Genomic DNA, 19556 nt, shown 5'->3' on the forward strand with positions numbered 1-19556 from the left:
AGAGAGGGAGACACAGAATCTGCAACAGGCTCCAGGCTCTGAACTGTCAGCACACAACCCGACATGGGGCTTGAACTCACAAACTGTGAGATCATGACCTGAGCCCAAGTCAGGCGCTTAGCCAACTGAGCCACCCAGGTGCCCCTGTTTGTTTGTTTTTATTCGGCAACACTGAAAGTCAGGAGAAAGGGGAATGATATACTACAGGTGATGACTGAAAAGTGAAGATAGTTTCTTTGGTACAGCCTTCATCAAGAATTGAGAATGAAATAAAGATATTTCAGCTAAACAAAACCAGAAAATTTTCTCAGCAACAGACCTTCATCTAAAGGATTTTCTTCAGGCTGAAGGAAGGTGATCCCGGGAGGGCCATCGAAGATGTGAAAAGGAAAGGTGAACATGCATGTAAATCGAAACAAACCTGCTTCTGATGGTTGGAGAGAGCTGTGGTGAGCATAGAGGCAGAACCACAGGGCAGCCCGCTCTCGGACTGCATTTCTTCCAGATGCTTACTACCAAGTCCACACCAGAGCTCTCCCAGAGGCCCCACAGTACCCTGAATTTCTTAAAGCTTGTTGAGGACCTTGCCCACTGACTTCACCAGAAAGGACCCTTGTAAACTTTCAGATAACCAAAGCCAAGACTATGACCTAGAAGTTCTCAACTTTTTTTCTCTCAGGCCAATTTATCTAATAATGGCAATACTTTTCTGTCCCTGTACAGCGACACTGGTGCTTATTCTCCAGTTTTTCAGGAATGAACACTATACTGTTTAGGAACAGACACACTGGTGGTAAAACCAGGAAAACAAAATAAAATGGATTAAAACAAAAGTCAAGATGGTAGAAGACAGAAAGATGTACTTGATATTGCCCAGGGGACTAGTAATGTTCTTTTCATCCTAGATGGTAGACACATGGTTGTTTATTTGATAATTATTTGTAAGCAGTACATGATATTTATTGTGTGTTTTTTAAAGTTTATTTTGAGAGAGAGTGAGCAAGCAGGGGAGAGGCAGAGCCCAAGCAGGCTCTGCACTAGTAGAGCCTTGACGTGGGGCTCGAACTCACAAACCGTGAGATCATGACCTGAGCTGAAACCAAGAGTCAGATACTTAACCGACTGAGCCACGCAGACACCCCTATTTATTGTTTTTGATATACATTTAACAACTTAGGCAAACCTTATGGACTATAATGAAAGTGAAAAATCTATCCTTAAACACTTATAATAAAGAAAAGAAGGATGAAAATTAATGAGTTCAGTATCTAATTTAAGAACAAGAAAAAAACAAGAGAATAAACACAAAAAGGAGAAGGGTGAAATTAATAAAGGCAAGGGGCCAGTGTAATGAAATAATAAACAAAGATAAAATAGCATTAATGATGAAAAGTTGGTTTTACAAGAGTAACAAAACTGAACAAACCTCTTTTTTTATTGGGATTTCCTTTTTTAGTCGAAGTTCTCTAGGTATGATGTACACGGTAAAATGCACAGATTTTTAAGTATATAGAGTTAGGTCAGTTTTGTCAAAACCCATGTAACCACTCCCTCAGGTGCCTTCCCAGTCAATATTCCATCCGAAGCAACCACTGATCTGATTTCTATCAATACAGAGTGGTTTTGCCTATTTCAGAACTTCATACAGACGGGATCATAGAGCGTCTAATTTTTGTGTCTGACTTATTCAGTCAGCACAATGCTTTGAGATCATTTATCTGTTGGTAGTACAGTGGTTTGTTCCTTTTCATTTTAAGAATACACCACATAGCAATTTCCTTACTTAATATCCTGGTAAGAGACGCCTGGTCTATCAGGAGCAAACTTGCTATAAACATTCATTCTTGGGGCGCCTGGGTGGCACAGTCGGTTAAGCGTCCGACTTCAGCCAGGTCACGATCTCGCGGTCCGTGAGTTCGAGCCCCGCGTCGGGCTCTGGGCTGATGGCTCAGAGCCTGGAGCCTGTTTCTGATTCTGTGTCTCCCTCTCTCTCTGCCCCTCCCCCGTTCATGCTCTGTCTCTCTGTGTCCCAAAAATAAATAAACGTTAAAAAAACAAAACAAAAAAAAAACATTCATTCTTGTACAAGGCATTTTGTGGACCTACGTTTCAATTTTTTTGGAAAAATACCCATAAATGGAATTGCTGGCGCATGTTTATGTTTTAAAGAAACTACTAAGATTTATTAGAAAAAAATGAGAAGAGGCAAAAATATATCAAGAATGTAAAAAGGTACATAACTGTAATTACAAAAGATTAAAAGGTAAGACAATACTATGAGTAATTTTAAAAACTTAGACATAATGGTATAAAATTATAACCTACCAAACTGTCTCAGGCAAAATGAAGTATAAACTGATATAATCACTTTGGAAATGTCTGGCATTTTCTACTAAAGTTACAAATATGCATACCTATGACCCATCAATTCCACTAATTAAGTGTCCTTAGACAAACTTGATGACTCATATACTAGGAATACGTACAAGAATGTTCACAGAATATTGTTCATAATGGTAAAAACCTGGAAATAACAGAAATGTCCACCTAATAGATATTTATCATATTAATAAATTAAAACAGAAAACTTTATAATATTTATTAATTCATTTAAAAATAACAATAAACCTATTACATTTAAGATAAACAGCATTTTTAATGAAAAGTAACTATTTTTCTAAATAAAAATAGTTAGAAATGTAGTGTACATTTTTACAAATCTCTTTGTCTAGCAAAACAAAAAACAGCTAGAATCTCATATCTGCTTTTGCCTTCAATTTGGTATGATGTTGATGTCATAAAGCCTCTAGGGTCCATCTCTGTGCGCTGAAGAGAACGAGAGTGAAAGAGACGCATAATGTCTGGGTATTCTTATGAAAATATATTTAACCTCATGGACCACACTTTAACTGCTGTTCCACACTAGAACAAACCACAGTAGCATGCAACAACATACTGTTATACGAAAAAGATGCAGATATAATATTTGAAATCTATAAAGTTCAAATATAACCAAAACCAAACTACGTTAAACTCTATTATTCATTAGTAGTAAAATAAAATGAAAAGCAAGGAATTGATGACCATCAACATCAGGGTGGTGGTTATCCCATCAGGGAGGGAAGAAATTATCATTGGGAAGAACCACATGGTGGAAAAGCTTTTTAGGGGTGGAAGGCTAGTAATGTCCTGATTCAGGCATTCACAAACTTTTTCTGTAAAGGGCTAAGTAGTAAATATTTTTTACTTTGTGGACCATACTGTTTCTGATGCAACTATTCAACTCTGCCACTGTGGGAAGAAAGCAGGAATGGCTGTATTCCAACAAAACTTTATTCACAAAACAAAGGAGCAGGCTGGATTGGCCTAGAGAGGTGTAGCTTGCCAAGTATGGACAATGGTTACGTGGGTGTTCATTTTGTAATTAATATTAAACTTTTCCTTTAAGTTTTAAGTACTTTACCAGTAGTTACATTTTATAAGAATAAATGTTTGTTAAAAAATAAAACAGAAAGCTTTAGTATATTAATGAAATTGAATCGGTAGTTCAAAAAGTCTACAAAGGAAAATATCAGGCCCAAATAGGTCTACAGGGATATTCTACTCAATTAAAAAAAAAAAAACACATTAAATCATTTCATAATATTAAAAACAACCTAACTCATTTGATATACAAATCAGAAAAAGATAGTATGAGAAAAATAAGCCAATTTCATCCATGAACATAGATTATTATATCCCAAACAACACATCAGCAAGTTGAAAATAGCAGTGCTACAGATTAAAACAGAAAAAAAAAAGCTTAATTCCACTGGTAATTAAGGTAATGGAAATTAAGACCACAACGAGATGCTGTTTTATACCAATTAGAATGGCAGAAGTTAAGAAGTCTGATAGCATCAAAGGATAAGAGGATGTGGTAAACAGAATTACACACCACCAGTAGGAGTATAAATAGGTACAAATACTTGGGAAAAAATTTGTATTATCACACTTATGAATAAGAAAAAAAGTTCCCCAAAACTACATATAGCAGTATATAATTTTTATATAGTTCACAAACAAGTAGAACTAACTAATATTGTTTGGGAAATCATGTATGTGTGATACAACTACATTAAAAAAATCAAGGGAATGATGAACAAAAATTTAGGGTGCCAATTAGTTACCTCTGGGAGGGAGGCATTAGGATAGCAGAGCATAAAGATACATACAGTATTGGTAATGTTCTAGCTCTTGAGCTGAGTGATTGGTTCATGGGTATTCATTTAAAAAATATGCTGTATACTTTACATGTATGCTATATTTATTCTTTTGAAATTACTGAAAATTAAAATAAAATAAAATTGAAAGTGGACTTAATAAAGGTATATACAATCTTTACTTGTATAGTCACTTGGGGAGAAAACCATAAAAGGTAGGTTCCCTCATAGCTAATAAGGTACTCTTAAAATCTGTCTGCTCCCAAAATATGCTTGATCCACTGTTGCCACAAGTCCTTTCAGAAAGAGATGAGCAAAGGCTTTAGAGTAGAATTCTTGGCTCTGCCCTAACGAGTTGCCTAATTTTTTAAGTTTATTTTCCACATCTATTAAACAGGTATGTCAATAGTTGCTCCTATCTCAAAGTACTAACATGAGGATCAAATGAGATAATGTCTGTAAAATCATTTTATAAACAATAAAGTGGTTTGTAAGTGGCACCATAGGAAGCGGCACTGAAGGGCATTTCATGTACCTTGATGAGCTGATTATTCTTCACATAGTGCAAAGTGTTGGACCGATTACCTCCAGCGACCACAGGCGGGTAGGCTAAGATATCTGCACCGCGGGCCCGGCATTCAAATTCGAACTGAAAAACAAGAGCCAAGCATGACGACAAGTATGACTGAAGACAGGATTTCCTCCGGGCTGTGCCAGCCAGGGCTCTCCTCGACAGTCCGTCCCTCCATTCAAGTACTTCTCTGTCATTTCTGGAAAACGAGTTATCAAATCTAACCAAACTTCTTATGCTTCCATTTCAGTCTATTTTTTATTCCCCACTCCAGTCCTGTTATTTGACCCTATTAGTATGTCTGCTTGGTTCCTCTGAGTGCTCCAAATTTCCTAAGATTTTCAAATTAAGTCCAGAAGAGAACACAGAAAACTTACAATCAAGGCTGAGTACAGAGATACAGTCAAGTAAAATTTCTATCTTTTATTCTTTTTTTAAAATGTTGATTTTTGAGAGAGAGAGAGAGAGAGAGAGAGAGAGCAAGTGGGTGAGGGGCAGAGAGAGAAGAAGACACAGAACCCAAAGAAGGCTCCAGGCTCTGAGCTGTCAGCAGAACCCGACGCGGAATTTGAACTCACGAGCTGTGAGATCATGACCAGAGCCGAAGTTGGACGCTTAACCAACTGAGCCATCCAGGTGCCCCACTATTTTTTATTCTTATTTAGATAAACACTGGAATACGGCTTGCATTAACAACACTTCTGCATTACTAATTTCAACTTTTCAAATAGCTACCAACCTACATGTGCTGGAAAAGTGAAAAAGGATGCCTGGCAAATGGTAAATTCTACCAATTTCACTTTGTCCTAGGATGGAGCATGCCCATCCATGGAGCTGTCTCCAATACTACTCAGATTCTCCTCCTGTGAGAGGAGACACAATCGTGTCTTTGCTTCTTCATGTGTTCTACTTTGCAATTTTCTTCATTTAATTGTAGCTCTGAGTATTTCAGATACATCTAATACATTATCAGTGACGTTTAAGAACCAAGTCCTCTCCACTGATATCCCGGTCACTCCCATGAAAGCCAACTAGAAGCCATCTGCTAATGAACTACTTAATATTTTTGCCTCCAACAAATTTTTTTAATGTTTTATTTTTTATTTTTTATATTTGAGAGAGAGAGACAGAGAGACAGAGAGACAGAGAGCGAGGAGGGGAGGGGCAGAGAGACAGAGACAGAATCCGAAGCAGTCTCCAAGCTTCAAGCTGTCAGCACAGAGCCTGACGCAGGGCATGAACGCAGGGCTGGAACTCACGAACTGTGAGATCATGACCTGAGCTGAAGTCGGACGCTTAACCGACTGAGCCACCCAGGCACCCCAAAACCTTCCCAATCTTTTAAAGCTCACCTTAGCATAGAGAAAGCCTTCCTCCACAGGAGCTTTGCTGGCGAACATGGTCTCTATGAAAGCCTGCAGACAGAATGGAGAATGAAAAGAACAGTCTCATTTTAACTGTTGCTTACTCAAACATTCAAAATACTGGAGCTCAGGTGAAAAGCACCCTTCTCCCCAATTTTGTTGACCTGAAGTTGTGACTTTGTGAGCATGATAATATAGATTCTGAAGAGGAAACTATTGCTTTTAGGACTATGTGACTGATGACAGATTTAGTGGAAAGGGCACCCAACTATCACACTCAGAATACACGCTGTATGCTACAATAAGCGACACGGGAACACATTTTGCCATTTCTGTAACAAAATAGCCCAGAAATATATGAAATAATGGATTGAATGGTCCAGTCCACAGCAAGGTTTCTCAGCCTCTGCACTATTGCTGACATTTTGGACTAGATAACTGTATGTTGGGAGGTGGGGGGATTGTCCTGTTCAAAGTAGGATGCCAGCAGCACTCCCCAACTGTGACAATAAGGTATTGCTAAATATCCCCTGAGGGACAAAACTGCCCCAAGTTCAGAGTCACATATAGTATAAGTACTTATACTATAAGTTTAAGAGTCACATATAGTATAAGTACTTAAATTATTTCTCTGTAGTAGCCACAGTGCATGTGTGTGTTTTCTACTTTTATAAATATATATGCTTAAAATTCACCACTATACCCCATGCCAAAAAAGATTTAGATTAGCTTACACGGATGCACAAAATACAACAAGATAGCATAAATTCATGGTAGAGTTAAAAAAAAAAAAAAAGCAAGCCTTAAGGGGAATGGAGCTCAACAAAATAGTAATGTATACCATAATGACCTTCCTGATGACAATAGCAACTGTGGATAGACCACAAATATAACTGAGTTTTCTAGCAGCCAGTGTGAAAAAGGAAAACATCAGCTCTATTTCCCATGCCTGTGGGATAAAAACAAATCAGATGCACAGGGATAGGACTATATGATACCATAGCTAGAAACGAATTTCTCTGGAGTTGCTATGTTCTAAGAGTGAAGGCAACGTGGGAAGGAATGTTTTTAATAACATTTCTCTAAATACAAGGCAATGAACTCACCATAGAAGAGCCCAATGGAGGATAAGTGAGAAGGATGATAATGGAAACAGCTTCAGGGCTTGCTCCTTTTCTCATTCTGATCTTCTCTCAAAAGTTTCATCCTTAGGCCTTTCTGATCACCCTGCCTAACTGAGCACTGGCGCTACTTTATCCCTTCCACTGCTTCATTTTTCTCGAGAGCATTGAATTCCAGCTGACTTTACAGCATGTTTGTTTCTTGTCTTTCAACTGGAGTGTACACTGAGGACAGCGACACACGGCAAGTCTGGGTTGCTCACCACTGTGTCTTTAGAACCTAGAACAGTACCTGGCACCACAGCAAATACTCCATAAGTATCTGCTGAATGAATTAATTAAATTTAAAGCATACTTATTTACGTACATACACACGCAAATGCTGATGAATAAATTGTTGGCACTACATTTTCCCCACGAAGCTAAAACAAAACATAACAAGAGAAGAGTATGGGATCTCTAGTGAGGCTCATTCACTTAAAAGAGGGATTTGTCTTTTTTTTTTTTTAATGTTTATTTTTGAGAGAGAGAGACAGAGTGCGAGCAGGGGGAGGGCAGAGAGACACAGAATCTGGAGCAGGCTTCAGGCTCTGAGCTGTGGAACAGAGCCCGATGAGGCGTTCGAACTCACAGACTGCGAGATCATGACTTGGGCTAAAGATGGACACTTAACCGACTGAGCCACCCAGGCGCCCTTGTCTTTTTGTTTTTTGGCTCTAACCAGCACCCTTTGTCTTTTTATTAATTTCCTTTCAAACCTTTACTGAAAGGCACGCGTGTAAGCATGTATGCCTGTGCACACATATACACACACACCCTTTTGTCTATGCATTCATCCGTTGATGGACATATGGGTTGTTTGCATCTTTTGGCTACTGTGAATACCGCTTCTGTGAACATTTGTGTACAAGTATTTGTTTGAGTACCTGTTTCTAATTCTTCTGCTCATACACCTAGGAGTAGAATTGCTAGGGCACATGTTAATTCTGTTTAAGTTTTTCAGAAACCTCCAAGCTATTTTCCACAGTGGCTGAAACATTTCACAATCCCACTGGTAATGTAAAAATGTTCCAAATTTTCACATCTTTACCAAAATTTGTTTTTTTTCCTGTGTGTGTTTTACTTTTATTTATTTACTTTTTAAGTTTTTATTTTCATCACCCCGTACTCATCACAAATGCACTCCTTAATCACCTATTTCACCCTCTCCTCCTACCCACCTCCCCTCTGGTAACCCTCAGTTTGTTCTCTACAGTTAGAGTCTCTTTCTTGGTTTGTCTTTTTTATCTCCCTTTTGCTCATTTGTTTCATTTCTTAAATTTCACATGAGTGAAATTACATGGTATCTACCTTTCTCCAACTGACTTGCTTTGCTTAGCATTATACCTTCTAGTTCCATCCATGCCTTTGCAAATGGCAAGATTTCATTCTTTTTTTTATGGCTGAGTAACATTCCATCGTGTATGTGTGTGTGTATACACACATTATACATATATATACATACTACTCTTCTTTATTCACCAATCAATGGACACTTGGGACTGCTTCCATATCTTGTCTACTGTAAATAATGTGCCTATAAACATAGGGGTGCACATATCCCTTTGAATTAGTGTTTCTGTATTCTTTGGGTAAATATCCAGGAGTGCAATTGCTGCATCATAGAGTGGTTCTATTTTTAACTTTTTGAGGAACCTCCATACAGTTTTCCAGAGTGGCTGCACCAGTTTGCATTCCTACCAAGAGTGCAAGAGGGTTCCTTTTCTCCACATCCTTGCCAACACCTGTTTTGTGTTTTTGATTTTAGCCATTCTGACAGATGTGAGGTGATATATCATTGTAATTTGAATTGCATTTCCCTGATGATAAGCAATGATGAGCATTTTTAAAAAATTGGTTAATTTTTTAAAAGTTTATTTATTTGAGAGAGAGACCGTGTGTGCACACAATCAGGGGAGAGAGACAGGGGGAGACAGAAAGAATCCCAAGCAGGCTCCATGCTATCAGCAGAGATCTCTGTACCATGAGATCATGACCTGAGCTGAATCTTAACCAACTGAGTCACCCAGGCACTCCTGATGAGCATCTTTTCATGTGTCTTTTGGCCATTTGGATGTCTTCCTTGCAGAAATGTCTGTTCATGTCTTCTGCCCATTTAAAAAAAAATGTTTTTATTTATTTATTTTGAGAGAGAGAGATTGAGAGAGGGAGAGAGACAGAAGGAGACAGAGAATCCCAAGCAGGCTCTGATATGGATCTTGAACCCACAAACTGTGAGATCATGACCTGAGTTGAAATCAAGAGTCAGACTCTTAATGGACTGAGCCACCCAGGCACCCCTTTCTGTCCATTTTTAACTGGATTATTTGGGTTTTTTTGGGAGAGGGGCTCAGTTTTATAAGTTCTTTATATATTTTGGATACTAACTCTTTATTGGGTATGTCACTTGCAAATATCTTCCCCCATTCTGTAGGTTGCTTTTTAGTTCTGTTGATTGTTTCTTTCACTGTGCAGAAGTTTTTATTTTGATGTAGTCCCAACAGTTTATTTTTGCTTTTGTTTCCCTTGCCTCAGGGATCCTATCTAGAAAAAAGTTGTGACGGCCAGTCAGAGAAATTACTACCTGTGCTCTCTTCAAGGATTTTTATGGCTGTAGGTCTTTATTGAGTTTACTTTTGTGTATGGTGTAAGTGGTCTAGGTTCATTCTTTTGCATGTTGCTGTCTAGTTTTCTCAGCACAATCTTATCGAAGAGGCTGTCTTTTCCCCACTGGATATTCTTTCTTGCTTTGTCAAAATTAATTGGCCATATAATTATGGGTTTATTTCTAGGCCACCTATTGTGTTCCACTGATCTATGAGTCTATTTTTGTGCTGGTACCATACTGTTTTGATCACTATAGCTTTGAAATAATTTGAAGTCCAGAACTGTGATGTCTCCAGTTGTTTTTCTTTTGCAAGACTGCTTTGGCTATTCAGGGTCTTTTGTTGTTCCACACAAATTTTAGGATTGTTTGTTCTGTGAAAAAATGCTGTTGGTATTGTGACAGGAATTGCATTAAATATGGAGACTGCTTTGCGTAGTACAGACATTTTAACAATAGTTGTTCTTCCAATCCATGAGCATAGAATGTCTTTCCATTTTTTTGTACTGTCTTTAATTTCTTTTATTAGTGTTTTACAGTTTTCAGAGTACAGGTCTCTCGCTCTTTGATTAGGTTTCCTGGGTATCTTATTATTTTTGGTGCAATTGTTTTTTTTACTTTTAAAAAATGCTTATTTATTTTGGGGGGGGGGGGGAGAGTGTGAGCGGGGGAGGGGCAGAGAGCTGTGACACAGGATGCGAGCTGTCAGCACAGAGCCCAATGCAGGGCTTGAACTCATGAACTGTGAGATCATGACCTGAGCTTAAGCACCCAGGTGCCCCTTTTTGGTGCAATTGTAAATGGGATTGTTTCGTTTACTTCTTTCCTTCCTTCCGAGTTTATTCATCCATTTTGAGAAACACAAAGACAGCGTAAGTAGGGGAGAGGCAGAGGGAGAGGAGAGAGAATCCCAAGCAGGCTCTGCACTGCCACTGCAGACCCTGATGCGAGGCTCAAATCCACAAAGCTGCGAGATCACCATCTGAGCCAAAACCAAGAGTCAGACACTTAACCGACTGATACACCCAGGCACTCCAATGGGACTGTTTCCTTTTCCTTCCTTCCTTCCTTTCCTTTCCTTCCTTCCTTCCTTCCTTCCTTCCTTCCTTCCTTCCTTCCTTCCTTCCTTCTTCCCTCCCTCCCTCCCTCCCTCCCTCCCTCCCTTCCTTCCTTTCTGTTTATATTTGAGAGAGAGGGAGATACAGAATCCAAAGCAGGGTCCAGGCTCCGAGCCGTCAGCACAGAGCCGGACGCAGGGCTCCAACTCATGAGCTGCAAGATCATGACCTGAGCCGAAGTTGGACGCCCAACTGACTGAGCCACCCAGGTGCCCCAATGGGACTGGTTTCTTAATTTCTCTTTCTGCTACTTCCTTATTGGTGTATGGAAATGCAACAGATTTCTGTACGTTGATTTTGTATCCTGCGACTTTACTAAATTCATTTATTGGTTCTAGCAGTTTTTTGCTGGGGTCTTTTGAGTTTTCTAACTATATATCATGTCACCTCCAAATAATGCAAGTTTTATGTCTTCCTTACTGATTGGGATGCCTTTATTTCTTTTTGTTGTCTGATTGCTGTGACTAGAGCTTTGAATATAAGTGGTGAGAGGGGACATCTTTGTCTTGTTCCTGACCTTCGCTAAAAGGCTCTATTTTTTCGCATTGAGAATGATGTTAGCTGTTAGTTTTTCACATGTAGCCTTTATTATGTTGAGGTATGTTTCTTTTAAATCTACTTTGTTGAAGATTTTTATCATGAATGGATGTTGTACTTTGTCAAATGCTTTTTCTGCATCTATTGACATTATCCTACAGTTCTTGTCCTGTCTTTTATTGATATGATGTATTGTGTTGATTGATATGCAAATATTGGAACCCATGAAACCCAGGAATAAATCCCACCTGATCTTGGTGAATGCTTTTTTTAATGTATTGCTGGATTAGGTTTGCTGGTACTTTGTTGAGGATAGGTGTCTTTTTCTGATTTTGGTATCAGGGTAATGCTGGCCTCATAGAATGAATTTGGAAGTTTTCCTTCCTCTTTTATTTTCTGGAATAATCTGCGAAGGATAGGCATTAACTCTTTTTTAAATGTTTGGTAGAATTTGCCTGTGAAGCCATCTGGTCCTGAACTTTTCTTTGTTGGGAGTTTTTGATTACTGATTCAATGTCTTTGCTGGTAATCAGTCTGTTTAAAGTTTCTATTTCATCACATTTCAGTGTGGGTAGATTATATGTTTCTAGGAATTTACCCATTTCTTCTAGGTTGTCCAATTTGTTGGCATACCGTTTTTCATAATATTCTCTTATAATTGTTTGTATTTCTCTGGTGTTTGTTATTTCTCCTCTCTCATTTGTGATTTCATCTGAGTCCTTTCTCTTTTTCTTGAAGAGGCTGGCTAGAGGTTTATCAATTTTATTGATTTTTTTCAAAGAACCAGTTCCTGGTTTCATTGATCTGTTCTGGTGTTTTTTTTTTTTTTTTTTAGTTTCTATATCATTTATTTCTGCTCTAGTTTTTAGGTGAAAGTTATGTTGTTTATATGAGATTTTACTTGCTCCTTGAGGTAGGCCTGCATTGCTAAAAACTTCCTTCTTAGGACTGCTTTTGCTATATCCAAAAGGTTTTGAAATGTTGTGTTTTCATTTGTTTCCATGTACTTTTTAATTTCTTCTTTTATTTCCTGGTTGACTCATTCATTGTTTAGTAGCATGTTATTAAAGCTCTATGCATATGTGGTCTTTTCATATTTTTTCTGATGGTTGACTTATAGTTTCATAGCATTAAAATCAGAAAACATGCATGGTATGACTTCAATCTTTTAGAATTTGTTGAGGCTTGTTTTGTGGTCTAATATGTGATCTATTCTGGAGAATATTCCACATGCACTTGAAAACAATGTGTATCCTGCTATTTTAGGATAGAATGTCTGAATATATCTGTTAAATCCATCTGGTCCGGTATGTCATTCAAAGCCACTGTTTCCTTGTTGATTTTCTAATTAAATGATCTATCCATTGATGTAAGTGGGTGTTAAAGTCCTCTTATTGTATTATTATCCATTAGTTCTTTTTTGTTTGCTTAACTGTTTTATGTATTTGGGTGCTCCATGTTGAGTGCATAAATATTTATAATTGTTATATCTTCTTGTTGGATTGTCCACTTTATTATTATATAGTGTCCTTTGTCTCGTTACAGTCTTTGTTTTAAAGTCCATTTTGTCTGATACAAGTATTGCTACTCTAGCTTTCTTTTTACATCCATTTGTATGACAACTGTTATTCCATTCCCTCACTTTCAATCTGCAGGTGTCTTTAGGTCTAAAATGAGTCTTCAGTAGGCAATATATAGATGAGTCTTGTTTTTTAATTCATTCTGTCACCCTATGTCTTTTTTTTTTTAATGTTTATTTTTTTTAAGTTTATTTATTTTAGAGAGACAGAGATAGCGGGAGTAGGGGGAGGAACAGAGAGAGAGGGAAAGAATCCCAAGCAGGCTCCGCACTGTGAGTGCAGAGTCCAACCAGGGCTTGATCCCACGAACTGAACCATGAGATCATGACTTGAGGTGAAATCAGGAGTCAGCTGCTTAACCAACTGAGCCACCCAGGCGCCCCATCTCCCCAATTTTTTTTTGGTAAGATTTTAAGTAATCTGCACATTCAATGAGGGGCTTAAACTGACAAACCCGAGATCAAGAGTCACATGCTCCACCAACTAAGCCAGCCAGGCATCCTCACCCTATGTCTTCTGATTGGAGCATTTAGTCCATTTACATTCAAAGTAATTATTGGTAGATACACATTTATGGACATTTTATTTGTGGTTGTTTCTTAAAATTTTTTTCTGATCCTTTCTTGTCTTTCTCTCTTTCATGGTTTGCTGGTTTTCTTTAGTGATATATTTGGATTTCTTTCTCTTTATTCTTTGCATAGTTATTAGTGGTTTCTGACTTGTGGTTACCATTAGGTTTGTATATAACCTCTTCTGCATACAGCAGTCTATATAAGTTGATGGGTATTTAAGTTTGAACCCATTATTTACTCCTGTCCTCCCCATGTTTTTGGTACATGGTGTCATATTTGACATCCTTTTATTTTGTGAGTTCCTTGACTTTTTTTTTTTTACAGAAATATTCATTTTTACTGCTTTTGTGTTTCCTGCCTTCATACTGTCATTTCCCCCCCACTCAATTCTCCTTTAATATTTCTTATAGGACTGGTTTAGTGGTCATGAACTCCTTTAGTTTTTGTTTGTGAAACTCTTTATCTCTCCTCTGTTCTGAAGATAGCCTTGCTGCATATTCTTGGCTGCAGGTTTTTTCCACTCAGCACTTTGAATATATCATGCTATTCCTTTCTTGCTTGGAAAGCTTCGCCTGAAAAAATCTGCTGATAGCCTTATGGGATTTCCTTTGTATGTAACTGTATTCTTTTATCTTGCTGCTTTTATTTATTTATATTTACATTTTATTTTATAGAGAGAGCGAGAAAGCGAGAGTGTGGGGGACAGGGGCAGAGGGAGAGAGAATCTCAGGTAGGCTCCATGCTGGCTGTGAAGTCAGATGCTGTCCTTGATCCCACAACCCTGGGATCATGAACTGAGCTGAAATCAAGAGTCGGTTGCTCAACCAACTGAGCTACCCAGGTGTCCCTATTTTGCTGCTTTTAATATTTTTTATCACTATGTTTGGCTTTATGTATGTATGTATGTACGTGTTTATTTATTTATTTGAGTAATCTCTACACCCAATGTGGGGCTCAAATTCATGACCCCTGAGATCAAGAGCTACATGCTCTACTGACTGAACCAGCTAGGCACCCCTATATTTTGCCATTTTAATTACAATATGTTTTGGTGTGGATCTGCTTCTGTTGATTTTTTGGGGGGTTCTCTGTGCCTCCTGGATCTGCATATCTCTTTCCTTCCCCAGATTAGGTAAGTCTTTAGCTATTATTTCTTCAAATAAATGCTCTGCCCCCTTTTCTCTCTGTTCTTTTTCTGGGACTCCTATAATATAAATGTTATTATGTTTGATGGAGTCACTGAATTTCCTAAGTCTATTCTCATTTTGCATAATTCTTTTCTCTCTCTTTTGTTCAGCTTGATTACTTTCTATTACTCTGTCTTCTAGGTCATTACATTGTTTCTCTGCTTCTTCCAGACTGCTGGAAGAAGGGCCCTTTATCTCTGCTACGTTATTCCTTATCTCTGTGTTATGATCTCTCTGATGCCCTCCACTATTTCTCAAGTTCGTTGAGTAACCTTATAATCATTGCTTTAAATTCTCCATTGGCGGGGCGCCTGGGTGGCTCAGTCGGTTGAGCGTCCGCACGATTTCACGGTCCGTGGGTTCCAGCCCCGCGTCGGGCTCTGGGCTGATGGCTCGGAGCCTGGAGCCTGCTTCCGATTCTGTGTCTCCCTCTCTCTCTGCCCCTCCCCCATTCATGCTCTGTCTCTCTCTGTCTCAAAAATAAATAAATGTTAAAAAAAATTTTTTTTAAAAAATAAATTCTCCATTGGCAAGTACTTCTGCATGTTTTGCGTAGCTCTCCAGCCATGACCCTGTCCTGTTCAATTGGGACAAATCTCATCTTTTCATTTTGTCTAAGTCTGTGCTTGTTTAGGAGAGTCAGCTACATCTCCTCTTCTTAAGGGCAATGGCTTTATGAATAAGAGGTCCTGCAGTGCCCTGCAATGTAGTGTCCTCTGTCCCCAGGGCCTGGTGCTTCGGGGAGTGTCTCCAACATGTGCTGCTATGTCCTGGCTGCTTTATCCTTCAGGCCACTTGTCTGCAGGGGCTCTCTTTGCCTGTTGTGGGCAGTGTCTGGTCCCTGGCCTGAATGTGGTGCATTTCAACTAAGTATTCTCTGGTCTGCTTGCAAAGAGACCTGTTGCTCCCACCTTTGGAACCAAAGCCTTGCAAAACTCCCGGGCTGGGAAATGTGTTGGCAGGGGTTCAGGCTGGTCTTCTGGGATGGGAGTGGGACCCAATGACCTGGGACTGAGGAAAGTGTGACTGGGAAGAGCAGTTCCACTGGAGTGGAAAAGGGAGGATTGGTGTAAGCAGTTTAGGCAGCAAGTGTTGACACTGCTGGTTCTCACTAGTGGCCCTGTGCTTATGCTGAGGGGTCGGGGAGGGAAATGGAGCCTGACAGTTCCTTTGTTCTTAGAGGGATCTCTCCATGATTGCTGCTTCACTGGGATACACTCTGAGGTGAACAACTAACCCTCTACAGTCTGTGCCTCAGGTGCTCTTCAAATAGCGGTTTCCACACTGTTTGTCCACAGGCTGTTTGCTCTGCCTTTTCTCCAAGAACGGCCCCAATGTCCTTTGAGCTCTCTCAGAGCCAAGCATGCTGACCTTTCAAACTTCAGGCTTTAAGCCCTGCTGGTTGCAAGAACTCACAAAATTTGTGCCCTGTCACTTTCCAAGCCAATTGCTATGGGGATCTGTTATCCCTGAGTGCTCTCCTGTGTGCTAGTTTGTTCTAGCCCTTCCCTGGGATCGTGGCTCCCTCCCCACTGCAGGGGCTGCATTCTGTTTCTCTCCTAAGCGGTGTCTCTGCACTTCCTATCTTCTTCGATGTGGCCTCTTCCCCACTTTAGTTGTAGAGTTTGTTCTGCCAGTCTTCAGATCAATTTCTGGGGTATATAGGATGGTTTGACAGTTATCTAGTTGTATTTGTGGGATGAAGAGAGCCTAGGGATTCTCCTATTCCACTGCCATCTTCCCTTCCTATGTGCTTTGTTTTTAAATTATAGCCATTTTACCAGGTATGAAGTGGTATCTCATTTTGGTTTTGATTTGCATTTCCCCAATAGCTAATGATATTAAGCATCTCTTTATGTCCTTATTGGCTATTTGTATATCTTTTTTTGAGAAATGCCCATTTAAGTCCTCTGCCTATTTTTTAACTGGGTTATCTTTTTGTTTTTGAGTTGCAAGAGCTCTTTACATATTCTGGATACTGGACCTTTATCAGATATATGGATTGCAAACATTTTCTCCTATTCTATAGGTTGTCTTTTCACTTTTTTGATAATGTCCTTTGATTGATGCATGGAAGTTTATAATTTTGATGAAGTCCAATTTATTTCTCTTGTGTTGCTTATTTTGGTGTCATACCTAAGAATTCATTGCTGAATTCAAGGTCATAAATGTTTGTTTCTGCTAAGAATTTTATAGTTGTAGCTCTTAAGTTTAGGTCTTTGATCCATTTTGAGTTAATTTTTGTATATGGTGTGAGGTAGGGATCCTACATCATTCTCTTGCATGTGGATATCCATTTGTTCCAGCATACCTGAATTATTTTTTATTAAATATATGGTTAAAGCATTATTTTAAAAGAAAAAGAATGATTCTGATAAAGAGGATGAAAATCCAATTACGAACTTGGGTGACTGCCAAACCATTCTTGGTTTGAATTAGCACTGGCTTTGAAATCTGTGGAATCAGGAAATGATAGAACCTGAACCTTAGCAGCTAGCAAAAATGGACTGGAAGAGAAGTGCACATCAATGGCAGTTCTGCTAAAAACTCAGTGTTTTTTAGGGGCGCCTGGGTGGCGCAGTCGGTTAAGCATCCGACTTCAGCCAGGTCACGATCTCGCGGTCCGTGAGTTCGAGCCCCGCATCCGGCTCTGGGCTGATGGCTCAGAGCCTGGAGCCTGCTTCCGATTCTGTGTCTCCCTCTCTCTCTGCCCCTCCCCCATTCATGCTCTGTCTCTCTCTGTCTCAAAAATAAATAAACGTTAAAAAAAAATTAAAAAAAAACACAAAAAAAACTCAGTGTTTTTTTTTTTTTTGTTTGTTTGCTGCTTTGTATCAGCTGAAAGCAAGCTCAGAATCTCCTTCACAAGAATTCCACCTTTGGCCAATAGGTGGTGCTCCGACCAAAGGAACCCAAGCCACTTTATTTTTTGATAAATCAGCTTGTGAGAGACATTCACTACAACTAATTCAAGTAGGGCAAACTGCCGAGGCAGGACAAAAGATAGTGAAAGGGGTTATTCAGTGAAGGAAATGAGCCATTTTTCAGATTTAGATGCAGCAACCTGATGAGTTCTTTTTAAAAATGAATCCTGAGAATTTTAGATCAAGGAGCAGTATCCTTGGCTTTAAACTTACTTTAAGCTTACTGTGGATCACATGACAATCCCTAGTTTACTAGAATGGATTAAGGGATGTGTCCAACATAGAAGGGATATTGCCCTGACTCTCCCTTGTTATATATATGGTCAGTACCTCCTGAAGCTGCATCAGATAGTCAGTGCTATCTGATGAAGGAAATGAACACCCTTATGGGATGCCCCTTACTTGGTTATGACTGACACTGTAATAAGGGATTTCATATATGACTTTGTTGTTGGACCCCAGAAGGATATAAAAAGACAGTTTCAGATCTTTAATCTCAACTTCCTCCTACGGATAATAAAAAGATAAGAATGAATTGAGGACTTTACAAGGGAAATAAAATCCAGTAAGAGGACATGCAAAAGAATAAAAAGTTGAACCACTGTCTTTTTGTTGTTGAGTTATAAGAGTTCTTTACATATTCTGGATATTAGAGTCTTATCAGATACAGATTTGCCAATATTTCTCCTGTTCATAAGTTATCTTTTTATTCTTTTCATGATGTCCTTTGATGCACAAAGTTTTTAATTTTGATGAAGCCCAATTTGTTCATTTTTTTGTTGTTGTTACTACTGCTTTTGGTGTCATATTTAAGAATCCATTGCCAAATCCAGGGTCATGAAGATTTACCCATATGATTCTCTTAAGAAACACATACAAAAATTAACTAAAAAATGGGCAAGGACTGAAATGTAAGAGCTAAAATTATAAAACTCATAGAGAAATACATAGGGGAAAAGTTTCATGATGTTGGATTTGGCAATAATTTTTTGGATAGGACACCAAAAGTATAGGCAACACAAGAAAAAAGAGATAAACGTTGTATGATTCTACTTATATGAGGCACTCAGAATAGACAAGTTCATAGTAGGGTAGAGCTTATCAGGGGATGGTGAAAGGGGAAATGGGGAGTTATTGAAAAGGGAAACTCTAATGGTTAGAATTTCTATCTGGGATGATGAAAAAGTTCTGGAAACAGATAATGATGCTGGTTGTACAACAATGTGAATGTACTCAATGCCACTGAGTTGTACACTTAAAAATGGCTAAAATAGTAAATTTTATGTCATATAAATTTTACAACAAAAATAGCAAATCAAAAAAAAATAAGAGAGGGGGCAATAATTCAGATCCTAAAATAATTCAGTTTTTTATGATTAATTAAAAATGATATATGGCACAAAAACAGACACTTAGATCAAAGGAACAGAACAGAAAACCCAGAAATGGATCCACAAACAAACGGCCGACTAATCTTTGACAAAGCAGGAAAGAATATCCAATGGAATAAATGGTGCAAATGGTGCTGGGAAAACTGGACAGCGACATGCAGAAGAATGAACCTGGACCACTTTCTTACACCACACACAAAAATAAACTCAAAATGGATGAAAGACCTAAATGTAAGACAGGAAGCCATCAAAGTCCTAGAGGAGAAAGCAGGCAAAAACCTCTTTGACCTTGGCCACAGCAACTTCTTACTCAACACGTCTCTGGCTGCAAGGAAACAAAAGCAA

At 38.7% G+C, this 19556-nt stretch overlaps 1 protein-coding gene and 1 long non-coding RNA gene across 5 annotated transcripts in view; both read right to left on the reverse strand.

Moving 5' to 3' along the window:
* XPNPEP3 (X-prolyl aminopeptidase 3) overlaps positions 1-19556 on the reverse strand; it is a 78020-nt gene that overhangs the window by 16379 nt on the left and 42085 nt on the right. For 3 of the 4 annotated variants that reach the window (XM_086712179.1, XM_086712178.1, XM_086712180.1), the window contains 3 exons: positions 7630-7680; positions 6126-6188; positions 4738-4851 (listed from right to left, as the gene is read on the reverse strand). In XM_086712179.1, the coding sequence (XP_086568305.1) occupies positions 4738-4851; positions 6126-6188; positions 7630-7680 (228 nt within the window). The remainder of the gene's footprint in view (positions 1-4737; positions 4852-6125; positions 6189-7629; positions 7681-19556) is intronic. The other variant, XM_086712177.1, reaches the window with a different exon arrangement.
* Positions 11873-18023, reverse strand: LOC147578872 (uncharacterized). The gene is made up of 2 exons (XR_015253283.1): positions 17681-18023; positions 11873-17433 (listed from the first exon to the last, which is right to left on the reverse strand). It is a non-coding gene; the product is annotated as an uncharacterized LOC147578872 (long non-coding RNA).

The sequence above is a fragment of the Puma concolor genome, chromosome B4 (genome assembly GCF_028749965.1).
Source record: "Puma concolor isolate L17-30 chromosome B4, mPumCon1.1.hap2, whole genome shotgun sequence".
NCBI classification, from domain to species: Eukaryota; Metazoa; Chordata; class Mammalia; order Carnivora; family Felidae; genus Puma; species Puma concolor.